Source organism: Sinohyriopsis cumingii, chromosome 3 (genome assembly GCF_028554795.1).
Source record: "Sinohyriopsis cumingii isolate HCF-2022 chromosome 3, ASM2855479v2, whole genome shotgun sequence".
In the NCBI taxonomy this organism is placed as follows: domain Eukaryota; kingdom Metazoa; phylum Mollusca; class Bivalvia; order Unionida; family Unionidae; genus Sinohyriopsis; species Sinohyriopsis cumingii.
The window spans coordinates 126977356-127001615 of NC_142963.1; the positions used below are offsets into that span (position 1 = coordinate 126977356).

The 24260-nt window shown below is 35.4% G+C and overlaps 1 protein-coding gene across 1 annotated transcript in view; it reads right to left on the reverse strand.

Moving 5' to 3' along the window:
• LOC149803804 (intraflagellar transport protein 70A-like) overlaps positions 1–24260 on the reverse strand; it is a 59082-nt gene that overhangs the window by 15058 nt on the left and 19764 nt on the right. The window contains exons 6-11 of the mRNA XM_089953615.1: positions 15057–15228; positions 12265–12393; positions 9258–9460; positions 8624–8689; positions 4692–4811; positions 3151–3227 (exon numbers count right to left, since the gene is read on the reverse strand). Of these exons, the coding sequence (XP_089809741.1) occupies positions 3151–3227; positions 4692–4811; positions 8624–8689; positions 9258–9460; positions 12265–12393; positions 15057–15228 (767 nt within the window). The remainder of the gene's footprint in view (positions 1–3150; positions 3228–4691; positions 4812–8623; positions 8690–9257; positions 9461–12264; positions 12394–15056; positions 15229–24260) is intronic.

The window sequence follows — 24260 nt, forward strand, 5'->3', positions numbered from 1 at the left end:
CCGAAGAATTGCACCTGGTCTTTTGTTCCAAACTTTCTCCAACCATTCAATTGTTCCACTTTCGTCCATCCATCCATCCCTTTTGCTGTGCACGAATGATGACACCAGCAGGAAATTTCATGCTTTTCGGCAGCATCTTATTTTTAAAAATGATGACAGGAGGCAGCTTTGATCCATCAGCTAAACAGGCCAATACAACCGTGAAATGCGTTTTTTCATGGCCAGTCGTTTTTATCACAAATAGTTTTCTCACCAACAGCATTGACTGTTTTATTGCTTGGTAAGTCAAAGGTCGTAGGCATCTCATCCATATTTCCAATTTGTGATAGTTCAAATGAGCACTCCTTTCTGCATTTAATGATGAACTGCTGAAATGATTCAATTTTTTTTCCCAAGTCTTTTGGTAGTTTTTGTGCTATCTTCGTTCACTGCCTGAGGCAGAAACCATTCTGGTTCATAAAACGAGAACACCAGCCAGCTGATGCAACAAATTTTGAATCTGCCAACTTATATTTATCATTTTTCGCCATCTGCATAGCACATAGACGAATTGCAGTTCGTGTGACAATGTATCCATTTTGTCGACGTTCACTTACAAAATCACTGAGTTCTTTCTCCAATTCAGGGAAAGAGGCAATCCCAGTCCGATGAGCCTTCTTGGATTTTGGCATTTCTTCTAATGCTGCTTTGCTTTTCTGCCATTCCCGTACTTGCTTCTTGTTCACAAAAAATTCGCATGCTGCAGCACAGTTGTTATTTGCTTTTGCATATTCAATAACTTTAAGTTTGAATGCTGCATCATAAGCAGAACGCTTTCCTTTACTTCCAACACTATTCATTTTATCCGATTGAATTGAATATAAACTTCTAGAGAGATTAAACTGAAATAATTTCTTATAGTGGTAGTATACTATTTATATACCTTATCCTGTAATTATTTCCATGTGTGGTTGGTTATCAATTTGTATTTGATAATTATTTATCACTGTTGTTTATTTGTGGGTTTTTTTAAAAACTACCGGTAGTGTGATTCAATTGATCAAAATATGATTGGTTTCAGCGTGGACATTATTCAAGTATTGTGACAGTTTATAACTTTGAGCAGAAACCATGTCCATTACCATATCTCATTAAACAATAAATCTGAGAGTCGGCATGTATTAGTCATTGGCATTGTGCAACAAAACAAACCTATTATTCCTGAGGCATTTACCACAGATTAAGCATATGGTAGCTACTGTACAACACTCTACCGCTAACAAACCACTTTGCTTAACAAACATCTAAACAACAGTAGTATATAAACTGTGGCTGCCGATTACTTCTAAAACACCTGTCAAAGAAATCCCACAAATTATATTGTTTTACAATTATTCACGCTGACTCGTATATTGCCCTGTTATTTACCCTTCCTAAGCGTGCGCGCAACAAACCCCTACGGAGCCTCTTGCTATTGTTCCTTTAAGACTATCGTACATGTATTTCTACTCTCAATCAAAATGTTTGTCATATATACCTTCAGTATCGTAATTCTTTTATTTTTTACGTAGATTCTTTTCATATTTACACTGAAATAAGCTAGCATGCATTTGTAGAGTTTAATGATTACTGATTAGCTGAGGGTTAAATACTTGACTGGAGATTACTAATATGGTGGTTCTTTTGAAAAATACACGTACCACCGTGGCTCAAATAACACGTATGGCTGCATTTTCTGGTGGATGGACATCTGTCAAATAGACATCAAGTACATTAAAACATGTTTTTCATTCATTATCCTACCACTTAAGTTAGAAAAAAATATTTGTTTCACTTCACAACAGCACAAATCGTATGAGCCATGTGGTATCATTAGGCATGTGATATCATCTTCGGCAATCGACAGAAACAATAAATACTGGAAATCAAGGGGAAAAAGCGTTAAAAATTTCAGACTTGAACCTTGGCCCACAGATAAGCTGACCCCCCCCTTCTTCCAGGCCTTATTTTTTTCCTAAATTTTTTGGCTTATAAGCGAGTATATACAGTATATATTTAAAATGAATTAGGTACTAATTATCAAGTTTGATCAAAATATAATCAGATATTCACTAAAATGTTCACATGCTCAGCCAATGATATGCAAGATCATCTCATTAATATGTGCCAAATTCACTCATAATTGTAACCATTCCAGATCTTAACAATTTAATTATATTTACCAAGTGTAATCAAAATAGCCTAATCAATAGATTAAAGTCTATTTATCAAGATTAAACAAAATAAGACTATTCAATAGATTGAAGTCTATTTACCAAGCTTAACTAAAATAGTCTAATCAACAGATTTGTCTATTTATCAAGATTAATCAAAATAGTCTATCCAATAGCAAGCTGCTCAACCAATCAGAAGCAAGATCAACTTATCCTGCAACAATCTCTCTCTTTATAAAACTCAAGCAAGACCATGATCATATTAGCCTATATTCAAATTCTAATCAAAATCAGATCAGAAATATGCACTGCAGAATTGTAACAAGCAACTGCTGACATACACATAACATACGACACTTTACACAGAACATGATAGATATATGGCCATACTACAAGCTGGCTGGGCTAACAATGCGATCTTGGATTATGACTATGCTATAAAAGGCATTTTTATAGCAAGTTAACAATTTATCTATTGCTTGCCATCTGCTAACCATTACTACAACCATGTTATATAAGGCATTTTATAGCAAGGGACTTTTGTATCTAAAGGTTGCCATCTGCTAACCATTACTACAACCATGTTATATAAGGCATTTTATAGCAAGGGACTTTTGTATCTAAAGGTTGCCATCTGCTAACCATTACTACAACCATGTTATATAAGGCAGTTTATAGCAAGGGACTTTTGTATCTAAAGGTTGCCATCTGCTAACCATTACTACAACCATGTTATATAAGGCATTTTATAGCAAGGGACTTTTGTATCTAAAGCTTGCCATCTGCTAACCATTATTACAACCACGTTATATAAGGCATTTTATAGCAAGGGACTTTTGTATTTAAAGGTTGCCATCTGCTAACCATTATTACAACCATGTTATCTAAGGCATTTTATAGCAATGTTCCACTGATTCTATGGTCTGCCATATGCTAAACATAGGCTTGAGAATAATACCTCTCAAGGGCTTCATCATATTCATTGACAGCTCTCTTTACAGCATCGTCATCGTGATTCTGTCGAGCTTCTTGGACCTGCAAACAAAACAGGATTCAAATTACTGGGTTGCTTCAGCTGTCTTCACTAAACAACAAAAATGTAAAATGAGGTTTGGAGAGAAAGTGAAATGACAATGAGGCACCCAAGAGACAGAACTAAGGCACATTATTTTTTTCTCTCCAAAACATTCAAAGCATACCTTTAAAACAAATACAATTAGAGAATTCTGAAAGAATTTTGAAGGATTCCATGGCAGGCTCAACAAAAATTAACCTCAGATTAATATTATTGATAAACCAAATGTGTCAAAAATTGTTCAGACTTCAACATTGAAAAAAGACTCAAAATCTTTTCAAAACGCTGACTTTAATCCAGGGTAACATCAGATATATAGACAAGAATATAGTCAGCAAAGTGACCAATACGTCATGCTTCCATTGCTAAATAACTGTCTAAAATATTGTTCAGACATCAACAGTCAATGCAGCTGTCAAACTAAACTGTAAAGCAATAAAACACAGTGCTGTCAAACCATCAAAGAAACAAAAGTGTGCTGTCAACTCTAAAAGAAAAAAAAAAATATACATCACACATGGGTAAACATTGACTCATCTTGCCAACAGGATCATCCTACAGTATCACTACTGTTCATGGGGTACCAATTTTCATGAACTTTGTTGTTGCCCTAAACCATAAATTTAAAGACCCTATGAAAACATAGTCACATATGATAAAATAAAAAAAGACCTCCCTGTTGTTTTTACTGTTTCATTTCTAGCAATAAACAAAGCTATTTGATAAATCAACTGACAATGAACAGTGCGAAACTAGTATCTAGCTAGCCCGAGCACTTTTGACCCTTTAAAGAGTCTTTTTCAAAGGCAAATACAAAACACAGACAAGACAAACAAAGAAAACAGAAAAACGGATACGTTTGCGAAACTTTACATGGCTGTTTCTACAAGAATTCAACCTTTTAACTCTATTATGTGTCACTTATTGCTATTGCTCACAAGCCCAACTGGAGTCCCCAAACCAGGAAAGAAAAGGAATCTTACAGCTGACATATTTTCTTTTAAATAATTCTCTAAATTTGCCTAATAGCCTATGACTACTATAACAATGAAATATCTAGGATATAATCTGCACTTAAAAATTTTTACATAAAATAATAGATATAAATATGGCTCATCAATTTCTAGGTCAATACAAATATTTTCCAGTATCAGCAACAAGCTGAAATAACATAGTGGACACATAATAGAGTTAAAAGGTTGAATTCCTGTAGAAACGGCCATGTAAACATAACCATTTTTCTGTTTTATTTGTTTGTCTTGAAAAATGGCATCAAACCCACAAAACCAAACCAAACGATTGGTTTAAGCACTCTCTGAATTAAGAAGGCAAGTCCAATAGCATGTTTATGCCATATCGTACTTCTATCAATCTATACATACAAAAAGACAAACAAACACTGGCATCAGGACACATTAACTTACCTGTTTTGTGAGTTTACGAAGGGTCTCTGTCTGTTTCGTTGCCATCTCATCCAGCTTCCTGTAAGCCTCCTCAGGGGAGGTCTGCCTTGTTATCACAGCCTCTAGGAAATCATACATGTACTGTAAAGAAAGAAATTAAACAATACAACTCAGAACACATAATAATAATGAGTTTTGCAAAAAGACTCTAACTTTTGAAGAAATAGACCATAAAAAGATCAAGACAATAAAAACCTAAGATTTTCAGTATTGTACTCCATGTGATTATGAAGTAATCTTGTATATATTCAAGGCTTGAGCTTAAAAGTAAATTTCTAAGCCAACATCTATTTCTGGGACTCAGGACTGTCAGATTCCTGCTAAATTCTCACCATTCATGCTGAAAAATCAACCCAATGCAACAAAATTGTAAAAATATTTTCCAACCTTACCATTATGTCTTCAATAAAACCCATTTAAACCCTTCTTTAATAAGAAAATTCTACCCTTCTATTTGAAATGGAGACAGAATGTCCATGCCCCACCACCAACTTTCATTTATAAAACAGACCATGCCAAACACCAAGTCCAAAGTTATCAATACTCTCTTTTAAGAAACATAGACAATACTTGAAAACCCATCCTGCTGCACCCTTCTGGCTCAGGGACACCATATCCTGCATATCACAGGAAAGGACTAATAGAGGACCGTTTTGCCTTGGTATATATCCAATGATGATGTCTGAGCCGAGGCACTGGACTTTGTATAAGAGTGCAGTATAAGTCAACAAGCTTCCCAAGTGGGCCAAATATCAGTCACTTGTCTTACAGTTAACACATTAACCCCTGGAGGAGGCCCCGAGTGGCCGAGTGGTCTAAAGCGCTCTTCGTTACGGATCACTGCCATCTCACCTCTGTCTGCGGCGGTTCGAGTCTAAGATTCAGCCAATGTGGGCATGTGAGGAAGCTTGCCAGTAGCTTCTCGTGGGTCGGTAGTTCTTTCCGGGGTTTTCCGGGTTCTTCCTCCACCATTAATACTGGCCGCCATGTATAGCCTATCGTGCTGAAAAATGGCATTAAACCCCACAACAACAACAACAACATTAACCCCTGGAGCTTTTTTGTCATTTTTGCCTGAAAATCGAATAGGAAACACATTTTGAAAGCTATTTCTGAATAGACTCGAAAACACCAAATCCCCAGTCATCTTTCAATAACATACTGCCTAGTTGTGTTAGAAACATCGTTTTCCATAGGCTATTTGACTTGAGCATGAGCAGAAGGGTAAAAGGTTTTTTTTGCTAAACGGAGCCATTATTGTTATATGGAGACCACTCTTTATTCCAAATGCCCATCTTATCCTACTTTTTGCAAAGGCTCATCTGTCTGTTTGCAGCTCATATCAGTTTGCCTTAGATCTGAGACCAAAAAGTCTAAAATCCGAGCACAAAATCGGATTCTAACCATGGCCGAATTTTGGGTTAAAGAAAGTCGGGGCCAAAAAATGAGGTTTTTCTATCTGTATTTTGTAGTGCAACTAGTTATTCCAGATTATTTGGTATCATTGTAAAGCAACATCTGTCTACCTTTATATAATACCACCCACTTTAGTGTATCATGCATGACCATGAAGCTACAGAGCTCAGCAGTAGGCTACTACCTCCTGCCCCGTAAAGTCGTCGCTAGGGGTTAATGTGTTAAGCATTTCAATAATCATTTCTCAGAGTGTGTGTGTGTGTGTGTGTGTGTGAGACAGAGAGACTCTTATGCAACTGACTCTTTTGGATATCTTAACGATACAAGCCTATTTACCAAATGTGATACAAATTAAATCCCAAATAGGTAATTTTTCACAAAGTCACAAAATTGTTGACGAGATCACCCAATCAGATTTGAGTAAAGTTTATTAACATGCATGGATCTCACAACAATTGTACCCATCTAAGATCTTGATGATTTGTCTCTTTACCAAGTTTATTCACCAATCAGATCAGAAATAGTTTCTAGAATTGTACCAAGCTGAACCATATAGCTGCAAGGTCACCTCTGTATGTGTAGAGCTCAATCATTATCAAAGATATGTGAGATTATATAAGCATATAATCCAAGTTAGATTGAAAGCATACCAGAAAAATAACCACTAAAGTGGTAATAACCTCAGTCAATCAGAAAAAAGATGGCCTGCTTATCTAATTCATCTGAGAGCTTGATGATATAGACTCACATTTCAAATCTGATCAAAGTCAGGCAAGAAATAGAGTCTCCAGAACAGAAATGAAATCATCCAATCAGAGCCAAGAACACCACATTAATATGCATCAAACTATCTCATTATCTAACTCTTATGAGATTTTGATGACACAAGACATATTCCAAGTTTTATCAAAATCAGAAATATGGCTTCCAGGAAGCAAACACAGCCAGATACAAGATTATTCATCAACACAGTGATCTCCCTCTTATAATGCCATCACTTCTGCAGCAAGAAAGTGGCTTATAAGAGAGGTGACTTTTCTAGAGGGGATCACACAATATGAGAAATAACTAAATATAATGTATTAAAAGTGTAATTTTTTTTATGTATTTAATATTTTCAATTAGAAACATATGATTGTTATGGAATCAATATGGTAAAACCTATATCAAAGTTATTTAAACTAATTCTGAATAATCATCAATTGTAGTACACAACCACTTTGTCAATAAAATCAGGGTACAAACATCTGACTGTAACTATCATTGTCCACCCCTTCTATTTTCCCACTTCTGTAGAATGCATAACTGATGATGGTTACTGATATCAAATGTCACATTAGAGATCAAAGGACTCTCTTCTCCTTTCATATACTCAAACTGGTTTCACTTTTCTTTCTAAACTGGACCAGATGGTCTCAAGAGCAAAAACAAGTTCAGCCAATTATATGGAAGATCACCTCATTAATATTTGCAGATTCCATGCATTATTGAACTCAAGAAAGATCTTGATCATATAAGTCTATATTTGAAGTTTGATCAAACTCAGATAAAAAAATATGGCTTCCACATGGGTAAAAGAAATTGAGTCGCTATCATGTTGACAAGGTCAACCAATCAGATACAAGATCACTACATTAATATGTATGGATATCTCTCATTCTCAAACTTGTCCTGATGATACAAGCATACATTCCAAGTCTTATCAATATCTCATGAGAAACATGACTTCCATTGTGACCATCAAAATTTTCAAAAATCTTGATGATATAAGTATATTTTCCAAATCTGATCTGGATCAGAAATATGGTCTTCCAAGTGGAAACAAGGTTAGCCAATCAGAAATATGGTCTTCAAAGTGGAAACAAGGTTAGCCAATCAGAAATATGGTCTTCAAAGTGGAAACAAGGTTAGCCAATCAGAAGCATGATCACCCTATTAATATACATCAATTTCCCTCATTAACAAATCTCATCTGTAATTCTGATGATTTAAACCCATGTCTGATTGAAAATGGATCAGAAATATGGGCTCTAGATGGTTCAAAAACAACAACAAACCCTGTATGACAGCTGCAGGACCATACCATAAACGCCATATATCACCAGGTGAACTAAAAAAAGACTCAATAATAAAATACACCAATGTAGAAATATTCCTTTTTTGCAGAAATGCCCTTTGGTTAAAGAGGGTGTTGATATCCAGAGATCTTTCTTGGGTGTTTGGGAATGGGGTCTAAATCCTCCTTTTTAGGCCTATTTACCAAGAAATTCTGATAGAGAACAACTGTTTTAGGAAAGATTTGCTACACTTAGCCATTCTGAAAGTTTCTGAAATATGTCTGACTAGAAGATGACCCATTATCAGCATCTGAGGAGCCCTAAAAACACACTCTCCATGCAAAATATTTAGCAAAAATACCATGAAATAACTAGACTTAACACTATAATATTACTGATTCCCTAAAACTGAATACCTACTGTTGTCAGGTACTTGTAGGTCAAGTGGGCATTCTCAGCAAGAACATCTGCAGCCAGATCATAGTACTGAAATACAAACAGAAAATCCCAATTCTATCTTTCCCAACTGATTAAAATCTATTGCATAACAGAAATTGAAACCAGAATATTTCAAACTAAACAATTTTGTAACTGTAGCCTAGATATAATAGAATATTGACAAGTGATAAAAATCAATTAATGTTCAATGCCAAGCATCAGTCTTTTCTTTTGCAAAAAGTGTGTGTGTGTGTGTTAACATTAAAAGCCCATCAGCACAATCTTTACCATAAAATCTTGATTAAAAGTTATGTTTAAAAAATATCAAAGCTATGGACTGCAAAAACTTTATAAGATAAACCCTTTCATGTAATTGTAAAACATTTAGTTCCACATGATAAAACATAAAACCCAGATGTCAAAATTCTTGCAATGCCAAATTTGTAAAACTAAAATGCTTGTGAAAATTCTTGATTTACAAATAAACTTAAGTAGAAAAGTGAACAATGAATATTAAAATGACCATAATTTTGGGTCTTTTTGAATCATCCTGCAAGAAGGACATAAAAGGAAATTCAAAAATGATATTGCAGACTTTTTAAATGGCATTAAGTACCTCATATTTGACATAAAGGAGTAGCAGATTGCCAAACGTTTCAGGAGGGAAAGGATTCTGTTGTAGAAGGAACTGTAGTTTCTCAAACCCATGGGTGGCTGAACTTTCCATGTTCATTAAGGCCTGATTATGGAGAGTCACAGCATCCAGTTCTTCCTCTGATCTGGGAGGCATATCTGTCAGGGCCTCACAAGCTGCCTCAACTAAAAGTGAAATACAAGGGTTTTATGTGTGAAAAAACTTTCAGAAGTGAACTGGACATCACTATCAATGAACTATTATTCATGTAACCACTTATTTTAAGGGTGCTATACACCACAAGTTTAAATATCCAATGTAAAATGTAGACCAGTGCATCATTTAGATTTTGTGGGTCTAATACCATTTTTCAGCACATGATAAGCTTGCTATACATGAAGTTCAGTATATTTGGCTGAGGAAAAGCTAGGGAATACCCTGGTAAGATCCACTGACCCATAGGACGCTACTGGCAATCTTTCTCACATACAATGCGACTCTGCTATATAACACAATTGCTGGGGTCCAACAATGGTTACCATGCTATGTAACAAACCATGTTATAACCAACCAGGTCAATTACCTGAAGAGAACAATGTATTATCCCCAAACAAAAAGAAAATTGGTGAGCCTGCTAACTCTAATAAGACCATCTCAGTAAGGCAGCTGATTTTTTCCCCATAAGTTTGACCAGTTTTCAGTAAGGTGTAACAAAATATCATGTGCTGCTACTGTCAAGTTGGAAAACATATATTTAAAAAGTTCGGTATTCCAAACTGATGCATCAATGGTAAATAGTTTATTCATCTGAAAAATTTGTAAAGTGCACATACACCTTATTTACTTCTAGTACAGTTGCACAACCTTCAATTCCAAACCCTATGCAGCTCAATGTCTTGTTGCTATCTTTCAACTTGATGTAATTTGTCAATTTTGTTTTCTTCATTTCACATTATGAATGCATTTGTATCTCCTCCCACATGACATACTCAAATCAACAGGTAACGTCTAATAAACGTAACTGTGTCTCTTCCTGCATTTATTCAGAACAATCTGTATATTCTTTTTTATTCTTCTGTATTGATTATTAAAACGTTTTCATGGTGTACCAATTTTAATAGATTTCTTGGCTCCTACAACTTGCAAGGAATTTTTTCTCTCCAAACTACATGAATTTCAGTACCAAGAAAAGGTAATTTTTCACAGTCACAAAAGTTTCAAAGTAGAAAATATTTAATTCACAGTATCAACAAATATAAAGTATAATTTTTCATGTACAGTTTTACAATATTAAGTTTGTTATAGAACATGACTAAATTCATGCTATATCCTGTACATTTTGAATTATATCATATTAATTAGATTGGACATCCAATTAAATAGGTATTTTAATCCAAAAGACAGTGAACAGTAAGGGGACACAACTCATGACTATGAACTGAAAATCTATAGATTGGTCAACTCAGCATATTCATGGTAATCTCTGGCAATTAAGTACTACCTGGAAACCACTGTTAATTCCATAATCCAATGAACCTGTCTGATTCAGCATGTATTTGTGTATACATGGAAATATGTATATGTGCATGTCAGCTGGATAACAAATTATGAAAAAACATACATTTTGTGAAAAAAGATCTAAAGCTTTCAAAAATATATGGCTAACTGCATAGGGATCATGGAATGACAAAGAAGATTGTTTATAATGACCAAGAAGACTGCTTATAATGACAAGGAAGATTGTTTATAATGACAAACATTGTTAATAATGACAAAGATGATTATTTATAATGACAAAGAAGATTGTTTATAATGATAAAGAACATTGCTTACAATGACAAAGAAGACTGTTTATAATGACAAAGAAGATTGCTTATTATGATAAAGAAGATTGTTTATAATGACAATGAAGACTGTTTATAACGATAAAGAAGATTGTTTATAATGACAATGAAGACTGTTTATAATGACAAAGAAGATTGCTTATAATGACAATGAAGATTGCTTATAATGACAAACAAGATTGTTTATAATGACAATGAAGATTGCTTATACTGACAAAGAAGATTGTTCATAATGATAAAGACGATTAATTACAATGACTAAGAAGATTGTTTATAATGAGAAAAAAATATTGTTTATATTATAAAGAAGATTATTTACAATGACAATTACTTCTGAATATGTGCACTAAATATATGGTATTATCTTTATTACTGATCACTGAAGACTGCTGTGGTGGCCTAGTGGTTAGATCATCTGCCTCTGATGTGGGATGTCAAGGGTTCTAACCCTCTCCCCCAAGTCATACCATAAAAATGTTACTAACAGCTGCCTCGCTTAGCGCTCAGCATTAAGAGGTCAGGACTGGTTGGCCTGGTGTCAGGATAATGTGACTGGGTGGGACATGATGTTACATGTCTGCAGCAAGATGCCCCAGTGGTAGACATCACTATAAACTGTCACACTGCAGACATCATAGCAATATGACTGATTTTTTATATATATCTACATTCAAAAATCCAAATCACACACACACACAGATCACTAAGTTCTATGGACTTTAATTAAATACTTTAAATTTTAATATGTAGATATCATAAAATATTTGTTAATTTATTAAATGCCAAACATTTATACAATTTTAATGAATTAGTGTTAAAATAAAATGAATTTTACCATGCATCATTGTCCTAGATTTGAAAAAATAAAATGGTGTTTTACCTTGAATCAGTATCCTCCATGTGAAAAATAAACTTTACCTTGCATCAGTGACCTTGATATGAAAAATAAAACGGTATTTTACATTGCATCAGTGTCCTTGATGTGAAAAATTAAATGTAATTTACCTTGCAACAGTGTGGAAACAAAAAACAAGTTATCAAATTTGTTAAGACAAACAATAACTCTTGCATGCATTGCCTCTAAGTAACCAGGACTGTAGTATGATGCAATATGTGTGAAATAAATAATCAATCACTTTACTTACAATTCTTCAGTTGATATTCAATAGCAGCCTTGAGGTTGAATGCCTCGACCAATGCCGTCTCATGAAGAGTCAAGGTGTTTCCCACACTTCTGACATCTATACCTTCAGTTGTCATGCCAACACTCAGCTCTGTGGGCAAACATAAAAAGGAACAGCATACATGAGAAATTTAAAAAAAATAAACACAGTCGAAGTTCTATAATGCAAATGATAAAACTGATATTCTTTTAACATTTACTAATTAATTGAGCACATTTGTGGCACACGGTTTTTAGTGATTGGTTATTATTCTTATTCAAAGTAAGTTTCAAATGCTATCATTTCTTATTACACTGCAATAAAAATGTATGTTTTATTTTTTAAATGTTCATCTTCCCAGAAAATACGACCAAGTAAACCAGAACGACAAATTCTTGAATGAATGATTTCTCTCTCTCACAGAGCCAACAATACATGGAAATCTGTGGAGTGAAAGAAAAAAGAATAAAAACCGGATGAAAACCTTGAACCTGAACCTACACTAAGTAAACTAGAGGAACAAGTCCTTATAAATGTATGTGTACACTTTACAGGCTATTTTTCTAGTGTTAAAGGATACCTATGATACAAAGTTGCAATAGCCTGTGTAGACGAGTAGGCCAAAGTTCCTTCACACACACATACTGTAATCTATTGTATGCTTTATTTTGTTTGTTTTTTAATTTTTTAACCAATAATAATGTTTTGAAGGTTTCTCTCCCTCTCCCTTTCTCTCTCAGTCTGTGTTGACTGTTCTGCCTGCATGTCAATGCTACCTCAATTAATTAAGATTGATCTCTCTCCCATGACCACTGTTACAAGTCACAGTTGAAAATCTATGAAAAAGGAGTGTAGTGGATATCTGCACATGACATGTGACAATATATCTGGACCTATGATGGTACAACTAACACACAAGCCAACCAAGAAAGAAAGAGACAGGATAAAAATGGTCAGTAGCAACAGTAAGTAAAGCATAATATTGATTTTGATCAACTGTAGATAACTTTAAATGTTTGAGTTACCTCTTGTTGATTTGTCTTGTTGCTTAAACTATACAACACTTATTTGATGTACCTGCCTATGACTGAATGGTCATATTTTCCAGGTTTGGGATGCCAGCCATGCAATGTTTATAGTGCTCTACTTTCTTCATTTAAACCAACTTTCATGTTTAAATCCTAATTATACCTTTTATTTATTCATTCAATATGCAAATAATACTAAGCTTAATTGTCTTGTTTCAAGCCATATTGTCATAAATTTCATATATCAGACCATATAACATTAAAACAATTGTTTTTCTAATTAAAAATTCACAATTATATAATTACTTGTGAGGAAAGCCGGGGAAATTCTTTTTCTTTAAAATTCTAACCCTATGCAAAATACGAAACTGTAGAGCGACACCATACACAGGTCAATATGCTCATCCAAGCCTGGATGCTCCTGTCTCCAACCCTGATGAGTCAATCTCTGTAAGGCAGTTGATTTTTTTCCATAAGACTGACCAGTTTTCAGTAAGGTGTAATAAAATGTTAATAACTACTACTGTAAACCTGGAAAACGTAATTAAAAGTTCGACACAGCAACGATACTCATTATGTTCAACTAAAAAGTTTGTAAAGTATGTGTAGACTTTATTTACCACATGACAACGGCAATCATATCTCCTGCCGTGAGACATACTCAAACTGGCACATGATGTACAATAAACATAATTGTGTCCTTTCTAGCTTTTATTCACAAGAATCTGAATACTCTTTTTTATTCTTCTGTGTTAATTTTTAACACTTTTTTAGAAGTTTTTTTTCCTTTTGTCTTAAACATGCATTACTTTCTGGACGCCATTACATTTCTTTTATAATCAACAGTTTGATCACGCAGACACTTTGCATGAACAAATAGGTGCAGTTTAAAGTGTCTGGGGTGCTGCTGTAAAATTAGTCTGGTTCCCTGACTTATTTCACTAATCCTAAAATGAAACTCTGATCCATATCAAACACGGATGAACCGATTATCCGGATTTTTCGGAAACTATCATTTTTCTGTAGTTTTTGCTTGTATGCCATAAGTCTGTATTTAAAGGGTAATTTTCATAAGACTTACTTCAAAATCATAAGGGTTGGCAGGTTTGAATTATACACAAGTTAATATGCTCATCTTTACCTAGATGTTTCCTGTCTTGGATGTACATTATATGCTGGTCAATATGGTCACCCTTACCTATATGTTCCCTGATATGGATGTAGATTATACACAGTCAAGACATTCAACCATACCTGGATGTTCCCTAATCTGGACGTGCATTATACACAGATCAATAGTCACCCTTACCTGGATGTTCCCTAATTTGGATGTGCATTATACACAGATCAATGTCACTCTTACCTGGATGTTCCCTAATTTGGATGTGCATTATACACAGATCAATGTCACTCTTACCTGGATGTTCCCTAATTTGGATGCGCATTATACACAGATCAACAGTCACTCTTACCTGGATGTTTCCTAATTTGGATGTGCATTATACACAGATCAATAATCACCCTTACCTGGATGTTCCCTAATCTGGATGTGCATTATACACAGATCAATGTCACTCTTACCTGGATGTTCCCTAATTTGGATGCGCATTATACACTGATCAACAGTCACTCTTACCTGGATGTTTCCTAATTTGGATGTGCTTTATACACAGATCAATAGTCACTCTTACCTGGATGTTCCCTAATTTGGATGTGCATTATACACAGATCAACAGTCACTCTTACCTGGGTGTTCCCTGATTCCCCGTTCAATAATATCAGCAATGTGTTTGAGAGCAGGGGCATACTGCTTCATCATGTAGTGACACAGAGCAATATTGTATGACAGGTCAGGCTTGTATCCCAGTATCTGCATGGCTGTAGTGAACTTATGACATGCCTCTTCATAACGATTCTCCTGCAATATTTACAGAACACATATTCTGAAATAAGCAACATTTATACAACACACATTATACTTACATGATATATTTTGCAAAGAATAGGAGAATACACATATTTTCCAAGCTGTGCTTCTAACTAGAACCAAATTTGTGTTTGTACAGCATATTCACCTCCACTGCTGACCAAAATGTTGAATAAGTGGTCCAAGTCCAAAAGTACCAAATTTGAAGAAAATTTTTTTGCTATAATGGGATGAAAATCTAACCACGTAATCAACATTTGCACACAGAACATGACTACCAAATTTCAGTGTCTAACCTGAATGGTTTTTGCTTAATTGTGCAAACAAATCAGAAAATTTCAAAACTGTAACAAAAATACTGCAAAATTTCTGTGATGCCTGAAATTTTCATCAGGATATCAACATACAAATAAAATTATATGCTAACCAAAATTTCATTTGTCTGTGATGTCTTTCATCTAATTTTGCTAAAAAGCTACTTGGGACAGACCAACACATGAACAAACACATAAAAACAGACATGACCAATTCAAGATCCATGCTCAAAGACCAATATGTTTTCACAATACTAAATTCAATCTTGACAAGACACTGTAACTAGAAGAACAAAAAAGAAAATGTCACTGCAAATAAATAAGTAGTGAAATACAATATTTTCTTTGTCGTTAGAAATTTGTGGCATTCTTACTTTAATAGCATTTTAGTGAACAGTGATGCTCCAATATGTCAATCATCTGACTGCCTTCCAAGATAATGCAGTATAACTAAAATTTTCATCTCCTGACTTTCCATTATGATTGTCAATGCTGCAGAAACTGGAAAATGACCTCAATGATAACATAAATTAGGTAATACGGGGGGGGGGGGGGGCGGATTACAATTAGTTCTATGTCTAAATGTTCATAAACATTCTTGTTTTTGGATCTTAACTCCCAACCATTCACGCTATTTCAGCCAAAACGTGGTACACATGTCAAGCATTTTCATACTTAGAATCATCCATGTTCAATATTTTTTTTATGTTACCATGGAAACAAAACATCCTTTGAGTCTGAACATGACCATGACATAACTAATTGGTCTGGTGTCCTTCAGCACATGATTAGTGGCTGATCAGATCAATTTGTGCTATGAACTGTCCAAATCACACTGGACAGGAGATGCCACTCTGGTTGCTTGATCAACAGAGGAGATGCTGCAGTTCTGAGATTTATGCTGCTTGTACTGCTTCCCCTCGGCTCAAAGTCTGTAGCTCCAGTATGGATGAGACTATGCTGCTTCCCCTCAGCTCATAGTCTGTAGCTCAGTATGGATGAGACTATGCTGCTTCCCCTCAGCTCATAGTCTGTAGCTCCAGTATGGATGAGATTCCCCTCAGCTCATAGTCTGTAGCTCCAGTATGGATGAGACTATGCTGCTTCCCCTCAGCTCACAGTCTGCTGCTCCAGTATGGATGTGACTGTGCTGCTTCCCCTCAGCTCATAGTCTGTAATTCCAGTATGGAAGAGACTGTGCCAAGTGGAATGATCCTAAGCAAGATCCTCCCATGACTCAATGGCAATGTTCAAGTGTTTCAAGGATGACTTAAGGGAGTCTTTAAAGTGTTCTGTATGATCTTTCTTCTTTCAGCTTGTGATCTTCTTTGGTAGTCACTTGTCTGACAACATGATAGAACTTCAGAATTTGGGACTTTACCCTGGCATTTCATCCTCATCAGGCAACCAAAGTGAAAATAGTTCAGCTTTTTGGCATGGTATCTGTACTCCCATAGCTCACTCGTTCTTTGGCACTTCTGACATTGGTTTTATCATTAATGTGGACTGCATGTGCCTGTATAGCTGAGGTAGGTGAACATGTCCACCGTCTGGTGGGTTTGGCAATTCACTATGATGGTAGGACCTAAATAAGGCTTTTCTGATGCAGGTTAGTGCATCACATGTCTTATTGATGCTGAATTTGAGACCAAAAATTGTCACAAGCATACAAGAAATGTTCCATACTCTGCTGCAAGCTAGCCTCAGATTTGGCATTCAGGAACAAGTCATCAGAACATAGGAGATCAATGACACTTCCTGTAACTTCATATTCACCTAAAGTCTCCTCAGACTGAAGACAGGTATCCGTAAGCATGGTTGAGAACATCATACAAAAGAGGGTTGGTGCCAACATTCAAGCTGCCTTGCTGGATTCCATTGGTGACTGGGAATGGTTCAAATGACTCACTTTGTTCCATGACATGAGCAAGCATGCCAGCATGAAATTGCCAAACCATTATAATGAATTTCTCTGGGCAACCAAATTGTACCATGATCTTCCTGAGGCTTACATGTCTTAATGTGTTGAAGTCTTTGTTAGGTCAATCAATGTTGTTTACTCTCAAACCAAGGTTCAATATACAACTTTCATATTTTATTTGTTCTGTTCCTGACATTTCTTCTGGAGTTCATGAGTTGTGAACCCCATTACTATGGTCCCTCATCCATTTCTGAAGCCATGCTGACTCTCAGACAGAAACCCATGAAGAATGTGATGCACAATGTAATTCAACTGAATTGTGGCAAGGATTTTGTCAGCTAATGACAGCAAGGAGATGCCTTGATGGTTTGCTAACTTTCCACTTGTACAAGTGGAAAATGAATGCATCATCGCACTCCAAGTGTAGAGTTCCTTCAGTCTACATTGACTAGAAGAGTTCAGTCAGTTTCTAAACCATGAGCATCACACATATTATGAACACAAAAACAGATGGATACAGTCTTACATATATACCTCCCCATTCGCTCCATTACAAACCAGGGAACTGTTAAACAGGGGTGGAGCTGGGACTACAGGGATATGTCAGCTCTAATCTGCCAGTGCTGACACCAAACATGTAACTTCTTTTGCTGGGTAAATTCTTTTACAAAGATGACAACAAAAGACTTTTCTAATCTAGAGAGGACAGTTTTGAATTTCAACTCAAGCATTTACTGTTTAAAATGCTTCCCTAGGTTATGCTTGTTTACCACTGCAAGTTAATTTTAAACATTGTCTCAAAGGAATAAGTGGGAAAGAGGATAAATATCACAAGATATCACATAGTAATTATGGTAAAATTCTATTAAAAACAAAAAAATTCTGTGATTTTTAGCGGACCCTCTGCCTCCCATGGTGAGGTTACCAACAGTATATTTATGATGATAAAATCTGACTGTGATGATTACAAAAGAGCTGTTGAGTTACCAAGCAAACATGGAAAGCAATCAAGTTTTCATGTCTCTATCTCATAGGGTGTTAGAGTGAAAGTGTAGAAAAAGTGGGAAATCATTATCACTAATCACTAACCTTGACCTTGCAGATAAAATTTTGTGATATATGAGATACCATTTAACAGAAAATCGTAATGTACCTTGGTTCATACCTGAACCAAAACCAGTTTTTTAAAAAAAATACATCACCTGGTCACATTAACATTAGGAATAAACTTTATTACCTCCCAAAATGACAAAAACGTCTTTTCCATCTACATACATATAAATTATTGGAACACCTCTTAAAGATCATCTACCATAAGCTCCAACAATGGGAAGATCACAGTTGTGGGAAAGGGTGGAATAGATTGATAGTAATGTGATCAGGAAAATATTCTCAGAGAAATGTAATTCACTATAAAACTGACTATTTCTAACAAATACAATAACTGATCAGGTCCACATTAGGAGAAAAATGAACAGTGAAACAAAAGAAATTCTAGAGAATCCCATACTTTTCATTGCTGTCACACCTCTGAGTAGGAATGAACTTCTTCCTACGTTCACATCTTCACTATCTAAACAATACTAGGTGTTGCCTTAGCAACAAGTTTCCAGTCCAATTTTCTTCATCATTTTTCTGTTGCTATGTTTTTGCTGTTGTTTCAACAGCGTTTTTAATACATTATAGGCTATGACATGTTAAGGAAATGGGAGCTAAATGCCTTTCACAAGAACACACAGAGACAGCCAAACCATACTGGCCTTGGTGGGTATCAAACCTGGGACCCTTGGATTATGAACCCAACACTCAACCACATAAACTATCATGCACAGCTGCCAAGAATGCAGAGCAAGTTGTCATGAATAATGCCTGGTAACCATTTGTGAAGCCACTTGAGTTCGTACCTCTTACAGAGAAGCCAGACAATATGAATTGAGCATGTCAGCCAAATGACTCCACACTGTCTTTAATTAAAATGTTATGCTCAAATGCAAGACTTTATGAAATCATTCAAAATTTTGTGAGCTGAGACTTTTATGAAGCATGCCTCATCCAGCAAGAGTTCAGATTACATTAATCAAATAACCCACATGAGCCTTAATGACATGGATTGAAGAGTGATATCTTATTTTCCTGCTTTAACAGGCAAGAAAAGCATCTGACAAGGGCCACTGATTATTTCTGTGAGCCTCAGATAGCACGCACCTCTCTTGACTGAATAACTGAAGTGAGTGGACCACTGTGTGATACAACTTCAGGGAAGAAGAGTGCAAGAGGGTATCAATCTCATTCTCACAAGAACCAAATTCCTGGAAGTGTTTTAGCTATAATATGGTGCATGGCACTGTTCACAACCTTCACTAGGAAGCATACTGCCTTGCAAGCATGACTGCTCCCCACTTTTTCAGCTACATGAAAAATAGCCAAGATTACTAGATTCACTACAGCAAAGTTGATACGATGTTCCTCACTAGTTTGGATGCTGCATTAGATACCTGTCTGTAAATTTTGAAAAACAAAATGAAGACAAAATGACATCTAAACTTGGCAACTCTGTGTGGTATGTGTCTAAGTGAACTTGGTGCCAGTGAAGCAAAAAAGTCACTCAGATTTGCCCTAATGAAAAGTAGGGCTTGATATTTCGAGGGGTCTCTGATTCAATTAAACAAGCACCACATACACCTTTCCCTCGATAACTTGTGCAAAATGGGGTCCACAAACACAGACCGTACTATAAGCGAGGGCACATTTTACCAAGGGACCTCCAAAAAATTAAAGATAAAAAATGCTCACACAGAGAAAAATGGGGGGGGGGTAGGGAACTGGGCTGTTTAATGACTGAATGCTTGTTTTACAATCCCAACGATATTAATTGTTAATAACGCCTTTTTTTCTAATGAAGTTGTTCGTTATTCTACATAAATAAATCTATTTTCAAAACATGTGAAAGATTGTTTCTACTGGTTTTCGACAACCATCATGAGTATGCAAAAACATGTGTATTACGTCACTGCTTTTTGTTTTGTTGATTAGTTGGTTCCTGGAGTGGTATGTAATCGTATAGTGCCAAATCGGGAGTCAGAGCAGCAGGGAACTAGACTAACTGTTGATACACTGCCAAACAAGGTTCTTTTTCTTTCAAAAACTAGCAACATTTATTTTGTGAGACAATCATCTTCATCAGGGGTGCACAACCTTTTTTGGCCATGGGACAGATTGCATTTTCTAAGACCACTCAAGGGCCACAAACACTAATTTCTTTAATATAATTACTAATCACTGGCCAGATTTCTGTGTTATTTTAATTTGCCCTGAGGGTTGGACAGAACATGTTTGCAGGCAAGGGGTTGTGCACATAAAAACTGTCTACATAAAAACAAAATTTTTGCGTTTTTCAATTAGTACAATATTGATGTCATTATTTCATTGAAAGTAATAGTGAAACTTCTTATCCTTGAGGATATCTCTAATTGCCAGTTCAGGACTTCTCTGAAATTTGCTTGCTCACAATGGTCCATATCTGTGAAACCAAGCTCTTTATTTTACAAAATATTCGTTTCGCTTGGCTGCCTTGCTATCTTTGATCAGTTATGAATAAATCGGTTAGTTTATGGTAGTTTACTTATGTTACATACACTATAACATTTGTAACAGTGTTCAATTGATCAAATAAAATGAGTTCACCCAACATATGACCATGGCCACTAGATTTTAAGTATGTGGGATTTGCATGCCTTTTAGTTTTATCACTTTTATTTTTTTTCTACCTCCTTTATTTGATTCAAAAGACACAATTAATGTGATAATACAAAGGAGGCCAGCTTTTAACTCAGTGTAACAATACAACAAATACTTCCGCAAGTTGGTTATCAAAACATGGTCGGCACTTAATTAGGTTCTCAGAGAAACACTTGCGGACATAGCTATTATGGTAGATTTACATATTTTACATTTAAATACACATTGCATTTATGATGATTACACTTAAGAGGAACTAAAAGAAAGAATTAAAACACAAATTTAAATTAATAAAAATTATTTGATTGGCATTTAAATATTAAAGTACGACATGCACTAGGCGTGATATTGATTAAAATTTCCTCGAATATCTTTAATTATGGTATACTAAGAATGTTATTTGGAAAGAAAATGTAACCAATTATATGACTTCTAATTAAAAGTTGATAACTTCAAAATGTTGATTAAAATTTCCAGGTCCTATCTACCATTTTTGACCATAAAAGTTTCAGTTAAAAATTTTGATCGCAATTTTTTTTCAAGTTCAAGAAATAGGGATGAATTTTTGTTGTATTTTCTGGTTTAAAAAATTGGATCCACGCCTGACCCCATGTTATAAGCGAGTTTGTGAGTTATCAGGGCACAAGTTATTGAGGGAGTGGTGTAGTATCAGCAATTTTTACAAATTAAGGAAGAATAATTAATCATGGGTTTAAAATTTCCAGGTCCTATCTACCATTTTTGACCATAAAAGTTTCAGTTAAAAATTTTGATTGCAATTTTTTTTCAAGTTCAAGAAATAGGGATGAATTTTTGTTGTATTTTCTGGTTTAAAAAATTGGATCCACGCCTGACCCCATGTTATAAGCGAGTTTGTGAGTTATCAGGGCACAAGTTATTGAGGGAGTGGTGTAGTATCAGCAATTTTTACAAATTAAGGAAGAATAATTAATCATGGGTTTCGTTCCTTTTCCTCACAACTATCATTAGAGCTTTTAACCTGATAAGCCCCATTGACAGCTTGTGGTAGAGGGGTGGGAGGGACTCAGGTGGAGCCAATATGTGATCAACTTCTTTGATTGTTGCCTTAAAACTAAACTTTGCCCATCCCATGGTCAAATCAGAGTGTGACAGCAAATCAAAGATGTGCCTTTTAATGCTGGAGGAGTTATCTTAGTCCTCTATCTCTTTCCACATGGCAGGGAAGGTGACAAATCTACAAGATGGATATGCCAGTCAAGTCAGAATGACTGTATTCATTAGGAATGAGGGACATATGATTCTGGTTGATCTGATATGGATGGACACACTTTTTTCATGACTGGCACACTACATGCAGCCTGTGCAGTGTAAATGGCTGTCAACATGTGTTAAGCTAGGAAAACAGATTGGACAGACAGAGAGACAGACTAGGTGGTTGAAAAACCATAACTAGCCAGCATAGGAAGCTTTGTCAACTGGATAGCACCATTACAGTCTCGCAAAAAGAAATTAGCATACCCACAGACAGGCTGACTGGACAAATGAACACTACAAGACAGCAAATAAGATGGCATAACACAGCTGGGCACTGGTGAAAACAAACTGATAGCCCATGTACCATGTCTTCCTGGCACTAAGTAAAAACATGGCCTGCAGGCAGACCTACACTCAGCAGGCTGGTAAAAAGTGAGGAAATCACCACCATGTCCTCCATTTCACCTACAATTTCCATGGTGTCTACAGTAATTAAAGCAAACAGAACAAAACATGAAATCTTGGAAGTGAATGGAGGAACCGCCACCAAATCCCCTATGATACTCGCTACCAATTCCTAATTAGGATGGCTGCAAAGAAAATCTGCATCCACAGACTTAGATCATTTTCATTTCCTTTAAGCTGTTTTACCAAGAAGTCAATGTTCAGATCATTCCCTGTGGAAGTGCACTATGTGCAAGCAAAACACATTTCATGTGTGTCTTAGGTGACACTGAACCTTCTGCACTTCTTGATTTTTGATGTCATTCTACTTGAAAAGACAGTGGAAAAAAAAAGACCAAAATGCACTAAATTTACACAAATTGATTGAAATGCTCTACCACAGAATGAATATTTCCTTCACAAAAATGAAAATAAAGTTAACAGATAGTGTAAAAATATTAACATGGTGTAAAACAACAAAGATCTTAATCTGAACGGACAGAAAAAGTCCACAAAATGCAACAGATTCAGGAGGTCCTATGGAACATTATTTCCATTTAAGCATAAGCTAAAAGCTGGTAAACATCTCATATATTTGAAGCCATCAAACAGAGCCAAGAGGAAATAAACTGTAAGAGTTGCTTCCCTTTGTCTATAGCAAAAGACATTGTCTTTTTGTGAGGCCTGGATTAGGAAAGCAGTCAAGTTTATTCCTAATATTAATGAGACTGGATAATGTATATGATGTTTAAACAAAAGTGACAGTGAAATAAACACATGTTACCTTGACCTTGAACACAGGATCCCATGTGAAATGCAAGACATCTTCTAATGACAATATACATGTACCCTGAATTTCACTGATTTATCTTAATACTTTTAAAATTCATATGGGGTGAGAAAATATTATCAAAATTTAAGATACTATCCTGAGAGCTTGACCTGGAAAATATGACCCCAATGTGGTACATGACAATTATAGCAAGTTTCATTGCTTATTCTCAAAAAGTTGTAACTTTTGATTAACAGAAAAAGGAAAGTATGAAATAAAACTTAAAAATACTGACACACGACTCTGACCTCAAGGTAGAATTCCCAGTGTGATCCATCCATGGCGCATTAATACGCATATATTAACAGTGTTTTAATAGTAGGCTATCGATTCTATTGATCAATGATGAAATTCCAATGATTAAGGACGTAAGAAAATAATGAGAAAAATATAAAGTGTTAATAATCCCCTTTTTATTAATGTATTAAAGATAGCACACAACTTCACTGAAATCCTTTTTGCTTTCCTGTTTTCCTCTCTCTCTATCACATTCTCTCATGCAAAGGAACTAAATATACAGAAATCTGTGGGGAGAGAG